Consider the following 19,653-nt stretch of genomic DNA (forward strand, 5'->3'; position numbering starts at 1 on the left):
CCGGAATATTGAGCAAGATTGCTGTTTGCTTTGTTGGAAGTTCCGCTGCTGACCATATTAGCGCATTGCTGCCAGTTTCTTTAACTTGTTTTTTTAAAAATAATTTTTATTGGAATTTTTTACAGAAAATATAAAATATAACAACAAACAATGACATGCAACAAAATAACCCATAACAACTGTAACACCCCCCAGACCGCCTCAACGCATGTATCATATCCCCCCCACCCCCCCCCCCAACCCCAACAAAAGAACTTAAAAATAAATTAAAATTAAATAAACAAACATAGTCATCGTCTCCCCCCACTTTTCCCTCCACCCCCCCCCCCCCCCGGGTTGCTGCTGCTACTGTCCCAGTACCCTATAGTTGAGCCAGAAAGTCGAGGAAAGGTTGCCACCGCCTAAAGAACCCTTCTACCGATCCTCTCGGGGCGAATTTGACCTTCTCTAGCTTAATAAAACCCGCCACGTCATTGATCCAGGTCTCCACGCTTGGGGACCTCGCATCCTTCCATTGTAGCAAAATCCTTCGCTACTAGGGACGCAAAGGCCAGAACACCGGCCTCTTTCGCCTCCTGCACTCCCGGCTCCACCCCAACCCCAAAAATCGCGAGTCCCCAGCCTGGCTTGACCCTGGATCCTACCACCCTCGACACCGTCCTCGTCACCCCCTTCCAGAACTCCTCCAGTGCCGGGCATGCCCAGAACATATGGGCATGGTTCGCTGGACTCCCCGAGCACCTGACACACCTGTCTTCACCCCCAAAGAACCTACTCATCCTCGTCCCAGTCATGTGAGCCTGGTGCAGCATCTTGAATTGGATGAGGCTAAGCCGCGCACACGAGGAGGAAGAATTAACCCTCTCCAGGGCATCAGCCCATGTCCCGTCTTCGATCTGTTCCCCCAGTTCCCCCTCCCACTTAGTTTTCAGCTCCTCTACTGACGCCTCCTCCACCTCCTGCATAACCTTGTAGATATCAGTATCTTCCCCTCTCCGACCCAGACCCCCGAAAGCACCCTGTCACTCACCCCCCTCGCGGGAAGCGAAGGGAATCCCTCCACCTGCCGCCTAGCAAATGCCTTTACCTGCAGATACCTGAACATGTTTTCCGGGGGGAGCCCAAATTTCTCCTCCAACTCCCCCAGGCTCGCAAACCTCCCATCAATAAACAGGTCCCTCAGCTGTCTGATGCCCGCTCTGTGCCAACCCTGAAATCCCCCATCAATGTTCCCCGGGATGAACCTATGGTTCCCCCTTAACGGAGCCTCCATCGAGCCCCCCACTTCTCCCCTATGTCGCCTCCACTGCCCCCAAATATTGAGGGTAGCCGCCACCACCGGACTCGTGGTATACCTCGTAGGAGGGAGCGGCCACGGCGCCGTTACCAGGGCCCCCAGGCTTGTATCTCCACAGGATGCCCTCTCCATCCGTTTCCATGCTGCCCCCTCCATCACCCACTTGCGCACCATCGACACATTGGCTGCCCAGTAGTACCCCGAGAGATTGGGTAACGCCAGCCCCCCCCCCCCCCCCCCCCCCCCCCCCCCCCCATCTCTACCCCGCTCCAAGACGACCCTCTTCACCCTCGGGGTCCCATGCGCCCAAACAAAGCTCATGATGCTGCTGGTCACCCTTCTAAAAAAGGCCCTAGGGATAAAGATGGGCAAACACTGGAAGAGGAACAAGAACCTCGGGAGAACCGCCATTTTGACGGACTGCACTTTAACTTCAATTTCTTTAACCTGTCTTTGAACAGCAGCTCAAGTCAAAGGAGGGGGAATATATAATTGGTGTAAAGTGGGCAGCTGAATTAGGAACATTTAGAACACAGTGGCATTTTAGATACACTTTATTCACCAAGTAAGCCAAGATCCGTCCAAGTAATCACCTAAGTTTTGAAATCATGCTATTTCTCTTGAACTTCAAACTGCTTGCCTCTAGCCTTCCACCCACCACAATATCAATGCTCCTGTTGACCAGCTCAATGCTTCTCTTGTCTCCTTGGTGTCCTTGTTTCACACAGTCTCACTTTTACCCAGCAGAGTTCACCACCACTGTACTCAAAGCTAGTGAGAGCTCCAGCCTTGAGTAGACCTGGTAACTAATCAATTTGGTGTCTCACTCTGCCAGGTCACCTTGCAGAATGTTTCACGATAGCCGCATCTTCCTTCTGATTATCCTGGAGTGTAAGGACACCCCAATGCTCCTCTTCACAACAACCTGTCACTCCAGCTCCCTACCGTTACTTCCCCATCTTCACTTACAACATCTGTATTCCCACTTACATTTATCAAACTAATTTCCGACAGAAGGGTTGTATCCTGTTCCGTCAATTGCCTTCACAACAAATTCACTCCTTCATTCTCTCAAATCAAATTATAAAATTCCTACAGTGCAGAAGAAGGCCTTTCAGCCCATTAAAGAGCACCCTATGCAGGCCTACTCCTCCAGCCTATCCCCATAACCCCACCTAACCTGTACATTCTTGGATTGTGGGAGGAAACTGGAGCCCCCGGAGGAAACCCACGCAGACACGGGGAGAACACGCACACTCCACACAGTCACCCAAAGCTGGAATTGAACCCGGGTCCCTGGCTCTGTGAGGCAGCGGTGCTAACCACTGTGCCGGTATATTCACTAAAGCAAACAGAAGGATTAATTAAAAGCAAAAAACTCTAGATGTTGGAAGTCTGAAATAAAAACAGAAATGCTGGAAGGTGTGAGTGTGTATGTGCATGCATGAGCGCACTGCATTCATCCCCAGATAGTGGTGGACCCGGAGATGAAATGGCGTGCCACTGGATGAGTAGAGGAGACTGGCAATGGTCACATCTTTAATGAAAATGCTCAAAGTTTGACTCTGGGAATTAAAGACATGTTTCTTTTGGAGTAAAACTTCGGGGAAGTGGGGGTATTAATATGTGTTTATGATAGACCATTAGTAGACTTTCAGAGCTTGCATGCTAAGGGTCATTGGAGAGATTTATGGATAAACTGAAAACTTATGAGATCAAAGGTGAAATTGTGATTGGCTGAATTGGAAGCAAACGGCCAAAATCAATGCCCTGGTTCATCCTTATTCTCTCTCCTCTTTGCCAATTCTTTTGCTTGATCAGTCACCACCTGCTACTTTGTGCCACTCACATTCTTTGCCAGTGCCCACTGACTGAAGGCAATGAGTTGATAAAAGGGAGGGGAGAGTGAAAAGAACCTCAGCTGTCACACGCTTCTCAGCAGAGCTGGATGTGAAAAAGAAAAATTGTCCCCTCCTAGCCCGTATCACTCTGGAAACTTCTGGGTTCTGTGGCCTTTCACCTCAGCAATGATATTTTGACCTACATCCTATTATTTATCCAGAATCTTGTCATCTTGGACTTGTCGTTTAAGAAGGGTCAAGGACTCTGGGTCTGTACTCGATCGAGTTTAGAAGGATGAAGCAGGATGTCATTGAAATGTACAGAATACAGTGAGACCTAGAAAGAATGAACGTGGAGAGGATGTTTCCCCTAGTAGGAGAAAGTAGAACCTGAGGGCACAGCCTCAGACTGAAGGGACAATCCTTTAAAACAGATGAGGAGGAATTTGATGAAAGGGTGGTGAATCTGTGGGACTCATTGCCACAGAAAGCTTTGGAGACCAAGCCACTTGAGTGTCTTTAAGACAAGAGATATATAAGGGGAATGAGAGGTTATGGGGGAGAAAGCAGGAGAATGGGGATGAGAAACATATCAGCCATGACTGAATGGCGTAGTAGCCTCGATCGCCTGAATGGTCTAATCTAATTTTATGGACTTTGTTTATTGGTCTGTGGAAACTGATGAGCAGGGCTTGACGTTGCCGGAGGAGCAGTCTCTGTTTTAAGCACAATTGCTGTTGTGTTTCTCCTTCATCTGGTGAAGTAAATAGGCGAATGAGTACTTGGAATAATTCAGATCTAGTTTTACACAAGTTACAAAAGCAAGAGAGCAGATTTATAGTTATTCAGTAACTTGACTGCTGACTATGGCAGCCATCATATAACAAAGCACACCATTTTCAACTTGGGCTGTTTCTCAACTTCTCTTCCTCTTGCAAGTTGACAGATCTCCCACATGCTGCACTGACAGTACTGTGATTCAGCATTTCCAGTCTAAACATCCCTCTTTCAGGAGGTCAAACCAAACCTCCCCATACCCTTGCCTTCGGAACTGGCTTTCAAGGAAAGATTTTATTATTTTGATATGGCTCCAATGTTTTTAATTTCAGTCAAATCTTACATCTTTTTAGCTTTTGTTTCCTCCCTTCAGGCAGCAATGTGGGCTGCTGAATACACAAGAACCCAAGAATTGTTGGACAACATTAATGGAGTTGTTCACTAATTATAGAGATCCGTCACTTTCAATTATTCGACAACAGACCCAGACGTGAGGCGAGGAAGCCCCAAGTGGTGGAGGGTTTTGGAAATCCCGAGCACATTAAGCTCACCACATGCTTCAAATTAAGTATATTGGTGGTCTGTGTTTCTGCACCAGGTGAGTTCTTGCCCTGACTGTCTTCTACATGCCACCTGTGTCCTAGTGCCACTAAGGATTGCAGTTGCAGGAATCATAGAATCCCTACAGTGCAGAAGGAAGTCATTCGGCCCATCGGGTATGCACCGACCCTGTGAAAGAGCACCCTAACTAGGCCCACATAATTTATAATTTAATAGCCAATCTCAGTAAAACGTACAGTGTGTTTGAAGCTAGCCCACCGTGTAACATTCATGTTGGTATTTGTCCCGTTGAACAGGGGTACTGATGTTAATGGGAAGAGTTTTGCTTGGATGCACGCAGCAGGTTTGTCAACACAAAGGGGTAACCCATAGATTAATATTTCTGGTGAGGGGACAGCACGATGGCAAAGTGGATAGCACTGCTGTCTCACGGCGCCAAGGTCCCAGGTTCGATTCCGACTCTGGGTCATTGTCAATGTGGAGTTTGCACATTCTCCCCGTGTTTGCGTGGGTTTCGCCCCCACACCCAAAGATGTGCATTGGCCACACTAAATTGCCCCTTAATTGGAAAAAATGAATTGGGCACTCTAAATTTTTTTTTTTTTAATTTAAAATATATTTCTGGTGTGAAGCTGCCATATTGGAGTCTGATGGGGTTCTTGCATGCTGGCTTCCTGCCTGTCCCCTTCTAATTTGGTTTCTCTTCTACTTTCAGCTAAAAGGGTTCTTCGTAAACCAGCTCCTGGTATCCCTGATGCTGTGCCCCAAAGGAGGCGACCGACACCAGTGAACCTGGCAAATACGATGAAGAAATACGTCAGCAATGTTTCTCATCTGCCGTATCGAGACCGTGTCATCCACCTACTGGCTCTGAAGCCTTACAAGAAACCAGAGTTAATTCTTCGATTACAGAAGGATGGAATCACCCAGCAGGATAAGGACTTGTTGGAAAGTCTCCTGCACCAGGTAGCAAGCTCTCTTTTGCCCAAGCGCCTTCACAAAATAAACTAACATAAGCATGACTGAGTGGTCCAGTAGGAGAGAGGCTATCAATTTACTACATGTACACAAATTTAAATACAGCCAGATAATTAGTTGAAAATCTCCTCTTGTCTCATGGCTGCAATGTCTTTACAAGTCTTGTTCAATTGACAACCTCACAGAGAATCATAGCTGGAGTTGAGTATGACACACTGCAGAGCGTTGAAAGGCTCTCTCCAAAACTTGAAATTGAGGCAGATTAGAGGGAGCTATTCCCTGAATCCAAACTCCACTCTACTTTGGTATTGAGAATCATCAAATAAACAGAAGGTGGCGGTAGGCATTTTAAAAAATGTTTTAAGTTCATTTACTGGATGTGGGCGTCTCTAGTTAGTCCAGCATTTATTGCCCATCCCTAGTTGCCCTTCAGAAGGTGGTGGTGAGGTGCCGCCTTGAACTGCTGCAGTGTTTGAGGTGTAGGTACATCCACTATGCTGTTGGGGAGAGAGCAAAGGAGCGGCAATATATTTCCAAGTCAGGGTGGTGCGTGACTTGAAGGGGAACCTCCAGGTGGTGGGGTTCCCAGGTAACTGCTGCTCTTGTCCTTCCAGACGATAATGGTTGTGGATTTGGAAGGTGCTGTCTAAGGAACCTTTGTGAGTTCCTGCAGTGCACCTTGTAGATGGTATACATGGCTGCCACTGTTCATTGGTGGTGGAGGGTTTGAATGTTTGTGGAAGGGGGAGCAATCAAGCGAGCTACTTTGTCCTGGATGGTGTCAAGCTTCTTGACTGTTTTTGGAGCTCCACTCATCCAGGCAAGTGGAGAGTATTCCATTACACTCCTGATTTGTGCCTTGTAGATGATGGACAGGCTTTGGGGATCAGGAGGTGAGTTACTCATTGTAGGATTTGTAGTCTTTGACTTACCTGCCTTGGTAGCCACAGTATTAATATGGCTAGTCCAATTCAGTTTATGATCAATGGAAACCCCCAGGATGTTGATTGTGGGGGATTCAGCAATGGTAATGCCATTGAATGTCAAGGGGCAATGGTTAAATCCTCTCTTGTAGGAGATGATCCTTGCCTGGCACTTGTGTGGCGTGAATGTAACTTGCTACTTGTCAGCCCAAGCTAGGATATTGTCCAGGTCTTAGTGCATTTGGACATGGACTGCTTCATTATCTGAGGAGTCATAAATGGTGCTGAACATTATGCAGTCATCCACAAACATCCCCACTTCTGACCTTATGATGGAAGGGAGGTCATTGATGAAGCAGCTGAAGATGGTTTAGCCCAGGACACTTGCAGTGATGTCCTGGAGTTGAGATGATTGACCTCCATCCACCACAACCATCTTGCTTTGTGCCAGGTATGACTCGAACCAGCGGAGAGTTTTCTCCCTGATTCCCACTGACTTCAGTTTATGCTAGGGCTCTTAGATGCCATACTCAGTCAAATGCTGCCTTCATGTCAAGGGCAGTCACTCTCACCTCACCTCTGGCATTCAGCTCCTTTGTCCATGTTTGAACCAAGGCTGCAAGGAGGTCAGGAGCTGAGTGATCTGGCAGAACCCAAACTGAGCATCCGTGTGCAGGTTTTGCTGAGTTAAGTGCCGCTTGATAGCACTGTTAATGACGCCTTCCATTACTCGGCTGATGATGGAGAGTAGACTGATAGGGCAGTAATCGGCTGGGTTTGATTTGTCCTGTTTCTTGTGTACAGGACACACCTGGGCAACTTTCCACATTGCCAGGTAGATGCCAGTGTTCTAGCTGTACTGGAACAGCTTGGCTAGGCGTGTTGCAGGTTCTGGAACACACTATTGCCTAATATTATCAGGGCCCATAGCCTTTGTAGTATCCAGTGCCTTTAGCAGTTTCGTGATATCACGTGGAGTGAATCGTATTGGCTGAAGACTGACAACTGTGATGCTGGGGACCTCCGGAGGAGACCGAGATGGATCATCCACTCGGCACACCTGAAGATTGTTGCGAATGCCTCAGCCTTGTCTTTTGCACATATGTGCTGAGCTCCTCCATCATGGGGGTATTTGTGGAGCCGCCTCCTCCAGTGAATTGTTTAATTGTCCATCACCGTTCATGGCTGGATGTGGCAGGACTACAGAGCTTAGATCTGATGTGTTAGTTGTGGAATCACATAGCTCAGTCTATTACTTGCTGCTTATGCTGTTTGGCACAGAGATAGTTTCACCAGGTCAACACCTCATTTTTCGGTATGGCTGATGTTGCTCCGGGCATGCTCTCCTGCACTTCTTCATTGAACCAGGGTTGACCCCCTGACTTGGTGGTAATGGTAGAGTGTGGGATATGGCAGGCCATGATGTGGTAGAATACAATTCTGTTGCTGCTGCTGGCCCATTGCGCCTCATGGAAGCCCAGTCTTGAATTGCTGGATCTGTTTGAAGTCTATCCCGTTTAGCACGATGTCCCAGCACTTTGAAAGAAATGTCCAATTAACCTACTCGACTGATCTCTCGCTGTATTTATTTCCTTTTTAAGTATTTATCCAGTTCCCTTTCACAAGTTACTATGAATCTGCAGCACTGCTGTCTCACGACGCTGAGGACCCAGGTTCGATCCTGGCCCCAGGTCACTGTCGGTGTGGAGTTTGTACATTCGCCCCGTGTCTGCATGGATCTCGCCCGCACAATCCAAAATGATGTGTAGGGTAGGTCAATTGGCTACTCTAAATTGCCCCTTAATTGGAAAAAAAAAAGAGTTGGAGAAATCTTTTTAAAAACCTATTGAATTTGCTTCCATCACCTTGGAGGTACTGTACTCTTGATCATAACTGGGTTTTTTTAAATTATCTCGTGTTTTGTTATTTTGCAATTACTGCAAACCTGTGTCTATGGTTACTGACCTTCTACCACTCCTTATTTACTTTTACCAAAACGCATCATGATTTGAACACCTTTATTAAATATCTCCTTTTCTGTTTCTGCTCAGAGGAGTATCACTCAAAACCCCTCCAGTCTCTCCACATAATTGAAATCCTGCATTCCTGGTTCCCTGCTAGTAAATCTCTAGATCCTTTCTGAGACCTTGATATCCATCCTTTTTAAAAATAAATTTAGAGTACCCAAGTATTTATTTTTTTCTAATTAAGGGGCAATTTAGCGTGGCCAATTCACCTAGCCTGCACATCTTTGGGTTGTTGGGGTGAAACCCACGCAGACACAGGGAGAATGTGCAAACTCCGCGCGGACAGTGACCTGGGCTGGGATTCTAATCCGGGTCCTAAGCGCCGTAGTCCCAGTGCTAACCACTGTGCCACCTGCCGCCCTTTATATCCTTCCTAAAGAGTAATGAAAGGAACGGTATTGGGTATCACCAGGATGGATACAAAATTAAATTAATGTTCTCTCTCTCTCTCTCTCTCTCTCTCTCTCTGTTGATAGTGGGGGATTCAGTGATGATCATGCCATTGAATGTCAAGGGGCAATAGTTAGATTCTCTCTTGCTAGCGATGGTGATTACCTGGCACTTGTGGCATGAATGTTACTTGCCACTTGTCAGCCCAGGCCTGGATATTGTTCAGGTATTGTTGCATTTGGACATAGACTGCATCAGTATCTAACGAGTCATGAATGGTGCTGTACATTGTGCATCAATTTAGCGAACAACCCCAGTTTTCACCATCTGATGGAAGGAAGCTCATTGATGCAGCAGCTGTAGGTTGTTGGGTCGAGCACACTATGCTGAGGATGTCCTGCACTGATGTCCTGGAATTGAGATGATTTACCTTCAACAACCGTAGTCATTTGGTAGTACAGAACTTGAGTTTTGCTGAAAAAATACATTTTGTCAAAGCTTCTCGTTTTGCGTTTGCCAAGACAAATGTCAGGAGAAACAACAACTTTTTACTGTATGAGAAGAGAATGCTGATTGGCATGTGGACTCTGATTGGTAGAGTCGTTGTCACGGAGAATGTACCAGTTTAATGGTGACAGAATGTTAAGAACCCTGTTGATGTTAAATGCAAGGGTATCCCAAAACTCATGGGTAATTTGAAACACCGGTTCTTAGTGGTGTATATTGTCAATTTGGTACACTGAGAGAAAAGATATGCAAACCCGGAAGAAATAGTCCAGTTGTTTTGTGACCAATTAATAAAGAATATTCCCAAACAACATCCAGTATTATATAACTCTTTGGGCTAAATCCAGCAGATAATTGCCATGCTCAGGTTATTTGTCCCTGTTTGGGAAAATCTTCAGTTTCAGTGAAGACCTAATCTTCTCAGTTCGAGCTTTGTATTTTAACCGGCTGCCTTTTTAGCAAGAACTTGCTTCCTGGGGAGACCATTCTCTGGAGCTGGGTGTCGCTGTAATGGTAACTGCCTTTAATATGTCTCTTTCTCCAGTCATTGTGCAATGGATATATCATTCTTTACCTTTGATGTTCCCCACCCTGTGGACCAGACTTTTAGCCTATGTGTCTTCCCTTGCCTCCACTTTGAAGTTACCTCTTCCACATCCCATTGTTTTCCCCATGTCACATAGGTAAACAATTGCTTTTCTCAATGGTATGCTGATTTGCATATAAAAACAGCCCTTCAGACAGCTGCCCTTATCAATTCCCCTTTTAATTTTATCCCAATTTCATTTTTTTAATCTTATTTCCTAACAAAACAATGAACTGCCAAGCATAGTTTGAAAATTTCAACCAGATAGCGTGAATGGCTATCACTTATTTTGTTTAGTTGATACAGATGCAATGTGTGTACATGTTCTTTGTCTACAAAGAAGAGGGCCTTTATATGTAGCTTGCAGAACATGCAAATACACCACACTGAGAGCCCAAAGAACCATCTTAACTTGGTTGTCAGTGTAATTTTAACACATTGAGGATTATTTAGCAGAGGTCCAATTGCAGAATCGCTTGTGTTTTTCAATTTTGCAAGCATGGGCTGGTTGGATACAGTCTGTATCTTGCCTGTTGCGAAAAATAGAAGGGACATGCTGTTTGATACAGTCCACCAGACTTTGGGTCTGCAAATGTTTAGTGTCTGGAATTCACTGTCCTAGTTTGGTGAAGACCATTCAATCACAGCGTTCAGAAAGGAATTGGAAAAAACATTGGGGGAAAGCTCATCTTACAGTACCTCATCAAGCATTCACAGGGCAGGTGCAGCATGGGGTTAGATACAGAGTAAAGCTCCCTCTACTCTGTCCCCATCAAACACTCTCAGGACAGGTACAGCACGGGGTTAGATACAGAGTAAAGCTCCCTCTACACTGTCCCCGTCAAACACTCCCACGACAGGTACAGCACAGGGTTAGATACAGAGTAAAGCTTCCTCTACACTGTCCGCATCAAACTCTCCCAGGGCAGGTACAGCACAGGGTTAGATGCAGAGTAAAGCTCCCTCTGCACTGTCCCCATCAAACACTCCCAGGACAGTTCAGCATAGAGTTAGATACAGAGGAGAGCTCCTTCTACACTGTCCCCATCAAACACTCCCAGGAAACGTACAGAATTAGATCTCCCCTGTCCCCCAACATTAAATCTGGTACTGGTAGAGTTGATGACTTTGGATAATATATGAGTATATGTTGAGCTAGATATTCCACAGCACACTATTTGGAGAGTTGCAAGGAGTTGTTTCTGAGCCCTGGGAAACATTCTTCCCTCATCTGATATCTCCATTGATCTCGCTGCTATTCAAGGTATGTCTAGCAACAATGACTTCATTCCATATTCGTTTATTGTACTTTGAATTCCCAGTAACTTGATACGGTGCTATGAAAATAGATATAAAGTTCTTGTGAAAATTAATGTCTGTAAGATATGCATAAAGGGAGGAAGATGTGCACAGAGGAAGAGAGGCGTGCTCAGTAGAATCAGGGATTGGTGATGTGGATTCAAAGTGAACCAAGCTTGTGGATTTTACAAGAGTCCCTGCTGGTTGTTTAAAAAGCAATTGGCCTTGTAACCTGGTGGCTTGGGATGTGCCCTCCACATATTCCTCAATTCAGTTGTTAAACTGCTAGATTAATTTATCAATTGAGTCAAGGGATTTGGGGATAGAGCAGGAGGGTAGAGTTGGCTGAAGGTCAACCATGACCTTAGTGAACTGGACCGGTTCAAGGGGATATATGGTCTGCTCCTATTTCTCATGTTTATAGTATTATGTGGTTGTTAATTTGCCCACATATATTCAGCAGGAAACGTTGGGGGAAACATTCCTTGTTTTCTTTTTGCTACCATGCCCCTGCCCGCTCCCCCAACTCGCTGCCCCAACTCTTAAGAACCTTAAAAATGAAAAGATTGCTAAATTGAACAACATTTTTAAATTGATCCCCTCGTCACCTCTCCTCCCTAACTCTATCTACCTATTTTCTCCTCAGATGTCTTCCCCACCCAATTATAATCCCAACTTCACCTACCTATCCTTCCATCATGTCCCTCAGTAATTTCCCTCAACACAAACACATTCATTGTGTTTCGGCACTACCTTCTTTAATGTCCTTGCTATTCCTCACTCTACCCTCCTTTTGATGAAAATGTTCCCCTGATTATCATGCTTCCTCCTAATTTCTTGGCTTTTGACTTGTGTCTCTGGGAGTTTGATCTCCCACACCACAGTGGACAGTTTACCTCCTAATTTGGAGCCTGAAGTGATGAGTTGTGTCCTGGCTGTATTGCAGGTGGCTAACCTGAACGTAAAAGATGGCACCTTTACGCTGAAAGACTTTGCATACAAGGAGATCCAGAGAGATTGGCCTGGGTACTCGGACGGTGACCAACAGTTACTGAAGAGAGTTCTTGTTCGGTAAGTTGCGTTAACGGGGGTTTTAAAAAGTGGATAAGATGGATATAGAGATAGATATGAAGCCCTGGTGAGAGTTGGGGTGAGCATAGATTTATCAAAAGGATGGATATTGAAAATGTTTTCCCAGATAGAGAGAAAATTACTATTGTATCAACACTCAACCAAGCTACGGTTGATAAATAGCATGGAACATTTGCACTGCACCAATATCAGGCAATGTCTAAGCTCAACATTTGACAGCAACTCATTTATTTCATGCCTATGACATAGTAAACATCTTGAGACATTTTTTTATTTTATTCATGGGATGTGAATGTTGCAAGCAAGGTCGCTTTTTGTTGCCCATCCCTAATTGCCCTTGAGAAGTTGGTGATGAGCCACCTTCTTGAACTGCTGTAGTCCATGAGGTGTAGGGACACCCATAGTGCTTGTTTCTGTAGTGGCTTGGATGCCTTCGTTTCAGTGTCATTACCATTACCCACCATCAACCTCCTGGGAGTCTCCATTGACCAGAATCTTCAAGTGGGCAACCAGATAAATAATGTGGCTACTACAGGCCAGAGGCTGGGTATTCTTTTGTGAATGACTCTCCAAGACACCTTGACCACCTAAATGGCACAAATCAGGAGTGTAATGACCTGGGTGGGTGTAGCCCTACCAAGATTCAAGAAGCTCACTACCATTAGAACAACGGTATCATCCAACCATCAACCTCCATTGTGTATATGATCCCTGCCACAGTCCAAAGATGTGCAGGTTAGGTAGATTGGCCATTCTAAATTGCCCTTAGTGTCCAAATAGGTTAGGTTGGGTTACAGGGATAAAAGGGATAGGGTGGAGGTGTGCGGCTTAAGTAGGGTGCTCTTTCCAAGGGCCGGTGCAGACTTGATGGGCTGAATGGCCTCCTTCTGCACTGTAAATTCTATGATCTAGAGGATCTATTGCATCAAGCTACTAAATCTTTTTCAGCAACATCTCCCGAATCCATCAACCCCACCACCTGGATGGACAAAGGCAACAGATGGATGAGGACAGCGCCATGTTGCCTTCAAAGCCAAAAGTCGGAATCCATTGGTGGCCCCAATTAGAATCAATCAGTTTAAGCCTTTGGCGCTTTGAACCTTGAATCAATTATAATTCCACTTTGGAAAAGAAAATCCTCAACTTCAAATTTCTTTAGGAAGTTATTGCAGTTTATGTTAATTTAAGATTAAGAAAGAAATTCTTGATTTTTTTATAGCACCTTAACGTAGTATTAAAATTGCTCAAAGCACTTTAACAATGAATTACTTCATGGAGTGCAGTGCAGTGACCATTATATACCTAGCTGCTTATCGTGTAAGCAAATTAATGAGCAGTTTGATTAATAGAGATAAGGGGAACAGATAAGTAACAACACTCGATAGTGAAAAACAAATACTTACCCATTGTATCAAATGTTGTATGACCCCGGAAATATTGCCATGTTTCTGGAGATCTCTGGCAATAGTGAAGCATGCCAAGAGATGCCCTGTTAATAATAACGCACAATGCAGATTCCTTGCCAAGAGTGCTGTAATGCCAGGGGATTTCCTGGCAAGAGAGAGTTCCAGGGGCTCACTATTCTTACCTTTGAAGAACAGGGTTTACTGCCCAAAAAGATCTGTAGTAAAATCACACCAAATGTTTATTGACAAAAAAAAAGTAAAGCAACAGATGCAGAAAAAAATGGAACAGCAACTTTTACAGGTGAGCATTTTCAGTTCATGGATTTGGCCGAGAGGGACTTCCAGATTCCAACTACCCTTTCTACGAAGAAATGCTTCTGGCCGTCGCCCCTGAATGGCCTAGCTTTTAATTTTAAATTTATGCACCCTTTTTCTGAAACACCACCCAAAAGTAGTAGATTCTAGTTGCTCTCTATCTACCCTATCAAATCACCACTCAATCTTCTATACTTGAGGCGATACAAGCCTAGTCTATGCATTTGGGCACATCCTTTTAGCCCAGATATTATTCTGATGAATCCGCACTGCACTCTCTTCATGGCCAATCTATCACCCCCAACCTGTGGTGCCCAGTGGGAGTAAGACACATGAGCAAATCCTGGGAGATAAATGGTCAACACAATGTCGCATACACTGGGGACAGAAATATAATATAGCAGCGTCAAATGCAGGGAAAATAATATGGGAGTAGGAAACAATCCTCCATGACTGAAAAATTCCTTTCCCGCTTCATTCTTTCCCTGGGTTACTTTTCGTCCTTGTATCAATATTCCTATTGTATTATTTTGTTCACTCTCCGGTATAAAATGTGTGTTAGGAGTGCCTAATTTTCCATCATAGTCCTGACATTGCCTGCTCGGAACTCTTGGAACTTGCGTAACCTGCAATCCACACTTATCTCCTTACTCTCGCCCACCCCATTTACCCAAAATCCAATCGACCTCCATATTAAGCAATAGGAATGCTGATTCAGCACTTTGTGTGCAGTGCTCCACTCTATTCTGTCAAAATTGATTCCTGACCTAGAGTTTGGAAATGTATGTTTTGTCTGACTTGGAAGACTTGGCAGTTTTGCACTTGTTCTTTCTGACAACAAAATGCATGGCTGTCACAGGAATGTTATACTTCATATTGACTCCTGCTGTGGCTTCAGTTTCAATCTTTTGAGAGTTGACAGCTTTCCACCTTCAAAAACATGTGTTGTATAATATAGACAAATTGCTGTAAATTTAAAACTTTGACACACAATCCTTACCTGATTGTAGAGTTACACAGTTACCTTGCTGAGTAAGCAGTGACTCCAACAATTACACAAGTGATCCTCACCCACCTGAGGAAACAGTGACTCTGTACAAATACAATAGGTATCCTAGTCCTTTTTTAAAAAGAAAATACAGTATTTGGGGGGGGGGGGGGGTGCTGCTTACCATTTTGTTCTAAAGTAAAGGCTCCTATTCTGCGGAAGCCTGCTCTTTTAAGTATTCAGGAAATAATTGGCTTTAATGTTCTGTTGTATTGATAACTGCTGAAACGAGAGAGTGCAATGTCATTCTAACCATGATCTTGTTGCTGTTCTGCATACATGACCCTGCAGTACCTAAAGGGTTAAGTGGTTGCTACAGTCTGCTCCCTCAACAGGACCTCCTCAATCTGAACACATTTTTTCATGAGCTCTGCTATGGACTCTGCAGCAGCCAGATCTATAAATAGGCACAGGAAAGGATGGGTTCAACTGAGCAAACAGCATGCGGTTCCCTGCAATCAGCCAGGCGTCAGAAAAGAAAATGCCACCTGAAATTATTCCAACTGCTATGGCATTTATCAGATGAGCACTGAGGATCCTCAGACATTACAACTGTATCGAGAGAGGACTTTCGGGAGGCTGTAACTTATTGCATTCTCCCAGGGAATGTGTTCGATATGAACTCTGGGTTTTAGGTTAATTGCTTCATTTTCAATTAGAATTTAATGAAAATAATTGCAGAAGGGATTATATGGCGCAAGACAAGTGTTGACATATCCAGAGCGTGATGTGCTCAGTCAAACCTTTGTGTTGTAGTTTAAGGGAGTATTGTCTTTGAATGTCATTATTTAAAGACGGATTGAGGGGGTGACCAGATAGAGGTTTTCAGATGATGTAGGGATTCAACAGAATATATTTCCACTTGCAGGGGAGACCAGAACTAAGAGCCATAAATATAAGATATCCAGCAGAAACTTCCTTGCCCACAGGATGAATAAGAATGGGTCCTCGCTATCACGTGGAGTAATTAAAGTGAATAGTATGGAATTGAGAGCAAGCTAGATAAACACATGCGGAAGAAAGGGAATCAACACTGTCAAGAATTAAGATGAGGAAGGACATAGAGCATAACCATCATGAACCTGTAGGCCAGATAGGCTGTCTCTGTAAAGTTGAGGCCACAGTCATAGATCATCTTGCTCGGGGGAGAGTGTGTGTGTGCGTGTGCGTGTGTGCGTGCGTGCGTGCGGGGGGTGGTTGAATGGTCTACTTCTCCTAATTCGTATGTTTTTGTATTTAAAATCTTGGGAAGCTTCCCCCAAAAAGGCTATTGTTATGATCACAGTTGATAATACCAAACAAGTCAGATCTCAGAGTGAAATCTGGCTTAATAGATTTGAACTTTTTTTTAGAATCCGTGGAGGAAAGTTACTAAACAAATTCACAGGAGTCTGCCCATGAGCTTTTAGCTGGAATTCCCCGTTTGGGAGACTGGTCCCCCGCTGAAGATAATCGCCTCTGATTTGTGCTCGGGCTGGAAGTGCAAATCAGAGGCAATTCATTATCCCTTGCCATGCAAATATATATGGTGAGAAATGCAATGGATTCCATCGTGAATCCCACTTTGGGCCACCATTTTGAGCTGGCAGTCTTATAGTGAGGTCTGCCGGCTGCCCAGTGCCCCTGCAACGCAATGCGTCCCTCCCCTCATACCCATAGTAATAGGGTGGCTGAGCCCCGCACCAGAGGCTCCCATTACAAATTACAGAGACCCCCTCCCCCCATTTAGAGATCCATGTCTGGAAGCTACAGAGCAGTCCAGATAGAGACCGTGAAAAAATCGGTGCTTTAAATCTCACCTGCGTAACACACCAGCTGGCTCAAAAGCACCACTTGTAAATTCCTAGAAAGGGAAAAAACACATCGGCTGGGTTTAATCCCATCAGGTGTTTCATCTTTTACGAGGTGGTCTCTGGTTAGGAGGGGGGCAGGATTTGCATTGTGTGGGGAGGGTGGCCCTCTGATGGACTTTGGGGCAACTCCCTTAGTCCACCGTGCCAGAGCCACGCTGGAAAATACCTGGGGCAGTTCTCGCCCACATGAGTACTGGCTGAGAGGATCGGCGATTCACACGGGCTTAGAGAATCCGGCGCCCCACTCATTAATAGGATGCAAATGTCAGCAGGGAACCGAAGCATCGGAGCGCCTATCCTGTTTTTTTGGCCAACACTGGATTTTTCTCCGCATCGGGAACTCTGCTACAGGCAGTGGAGATTCCAGCCCTTTAACACAAAAAATATTATGAAACAAGAAAAATTAACTAGTGTTACACCAGACGAAAAGGCTGTAAAGATTTCAGTTCAAACACAAGAAAATTATTAAAATATTTACTATTCCTTCACCTCAGACACACACACAAACTCAAAGATAAAATGATTTCCCATATCCAACTTATACTCTAATATTTAGGGTAAGTATGCAGTACATGTGAACCAATGGGTAACTGGACCGACATGCCACATTCTAAAGTAAGTGACACATGCCAGCAAAGCAGATTCTATGGATTTCTCTACAGTCTACCCAGAAACATGTCACGCTGTGAGCAAACTAGTCTCACTAAAATTTTGTCTTTCTCATGAGGGTTTCCAATCTCCGCATTTGAAAACTCACCTTGGAATTCTCTCTGAAAAGTCACTCCTCCTCTGACGGCTTCTGCAAGGTTCCGCCTCCAAGTTTCAGTCTTGCTTCCTGAGATTCCTATCCCCTGGATCTCTGCCTACACTCGAAGTTCACCTTCCAAGCACACTTTTCAGATTTCTGACTGTACCAAGCAGAACACCTTATGGCCCACAGCACAGTCTTTTTTCTTTAAATATTTTTATTTAATAAAAGCATTTCAAATATAACACCATCACAGCCATATTCAAGCAACAACTACAATATTGCAACCCCGCCACCCCCTCCCCCCCAATCCGATAGTGACCAGCTCCCTGAAGTGGGAAATGAACAGCTGCCACCTCGAATAGAATCCTTCCACAACCCTCGCCGGGTCTCAATTTTTTCTAAATGTTAGAACTCCAGGTCACTTAACCACACTGCAGCACAGGGCGGGACCCAACACCTCCATCCAACCAGCAGACGTCTTTGGGATATTAGTGAGGTGAAGGTCAAAGCATCTGCCTTCGTCCCATTCTGCAGCTCCGGTATATCTGAAACCCCAAAGAAAGCCACCAAAGGGCAAGGCTCCAACTCAACCCAAAGAATTCCCGGCACGATGCCGAAGGAGACCCAAAAGCTCTTAAGACCGGAATGTGTGCGTATGGTGTGCCGAGTCTCTAGAATATTGCTTACAACTATTGTCTACTTCTGAAAAGAACCCACTCATCTGTGACCTGGTCAGATGTGCCATATGAACCACTTTGAACTGAATCAGGCACAAAGGGGTGGAGTTGACTCTGTGTAGACTCACTGCATACACCCCTCCCTGCCCTCAAACACCTGGACCAGATGCCCCTCACACTTCCTCTTAACCTCTTCCAGCGGAACTTGTTCCATCAACACAAGCCAACTATATATTTTTGACATCTTCCCATCCCCTACTTCCACCACTTTAAAGAACCCAATCCATCAACGAGGGTGGAGCGCCAGGGGAAGGAAGAAATCCCCTTGTGTACAAAGGCATCTACCTGATAATAGAACAGATTAGTTCTCGAAAGCAAGTACTTGCCCATCTCAAAAACAGCAAAATTCCCATCTATAAACAAATTTCCAAACTTCTCCAACCTCTCCTCCCTTCATGACCCAAACAACAAGTCCAAGGCCGCCGGTACAAAATGATTCTCACAGATTGGGGCCAACAATGACTTGGCATTCAGTTTCAAATTCTGCCTAAACTGCCTCCACGTTCTCAAGGTGGCCGCTACCACCGGACTGGAAGACCATTTAGCCGGGGAGAAAGGAAGAGGAACTGTAACCAAGGTGTTGAAATTAGAGCCTCTGCAGGCACCTCCCTCCATCCGCCCCCACACAGACTCCATCTCCCTGCACCACCCCCGCACCCTTTCAATATTTGCCACCCAATAATAAAGTAATAGATTTTTATCTCCCACCCCCCGACTGCCTATTCCTTGGAACAAAAACCCGTGAATTGGTTGGGTCTTACCTGCCCAAATAAAAGCTAACATTTTACTGACTCTCACAAAGAAAGATTTAGGGAGGAAAATTGGAAGGCGCTGAAACAAAAATAAAAACCTTGGGAGGATATAAATTTTTACCGACCGAACCCTACCTGCCAAGGTCAGCGGGAGGTTTTCCCACCTTCCCAGGTCAGCCTTCACTGCTTTGACCAGAACCCTCAAATGCAGTTCATGGAGCGAGGCCATCCGGATTCCCAGATAATGGAAGCTGGACCAGGCGAAAGGGCAACCTCCCCAGATCGGCTCCCCTCTTTGCCAGATTCGTCGGAAAGCATTCGCCAAATCGTCTGCATATGGTGATACCCTATGCTCCATTTTGTAGATGACCTCAACGCCATGGCCAGAGGCTCAATTGCCACAGCAAACACTAGTTGGGAGAGTGGACACCCCTGTCTTGTGCATCTCATCAGGTGGAAATACTTCAAAACCTTCATATGAATACCGTGGTGGGGGCCCTATATATTTTTTTT

At 45.1% G+C, this 19,653-nt stretch overlaps 1 protein-coding gene across 1 annotated transcript in view; it reads left to right on the forward strand.

Annotated features, from left to right (window-relative positions):
* The window catches only part of ell (elongation factor RNA polymerase II), a 172,709-nt gene that overhangs the window by 123,277 nt on the left and 29,779 nt on the right, over positions 1-19,653 (forward strand). The window contains exons 5-6 of the mRNA XM_038776846.1: positions 5,192-5,442; positions 12,133-12,257. Coding sequence (XP_038632774.1) covers positions 5,192-5,442; positions 12,133-12,257 — 376 coding nt within the window. The remainder of the gene's footprint in view (positions 1-5,191; positions 5,443-12,132; positions 12,258-19,653) is intronic.

This window comes from Scyliorhinus canicula, chromosome 18 (genome assembly GCF_902713615.1).
Source record: "Scyliorhinus canicula chromosome 18, sScyCan1.1, whole genome shotgun sequence".
NCBI classification, from domain to species: Eukaryota; Metazoa; Chordata; class Chondrichthyes; order Carcharhiniformes; family Scyliorhinidae; genus Scyliorhinus; species Scyliorhinus canicula.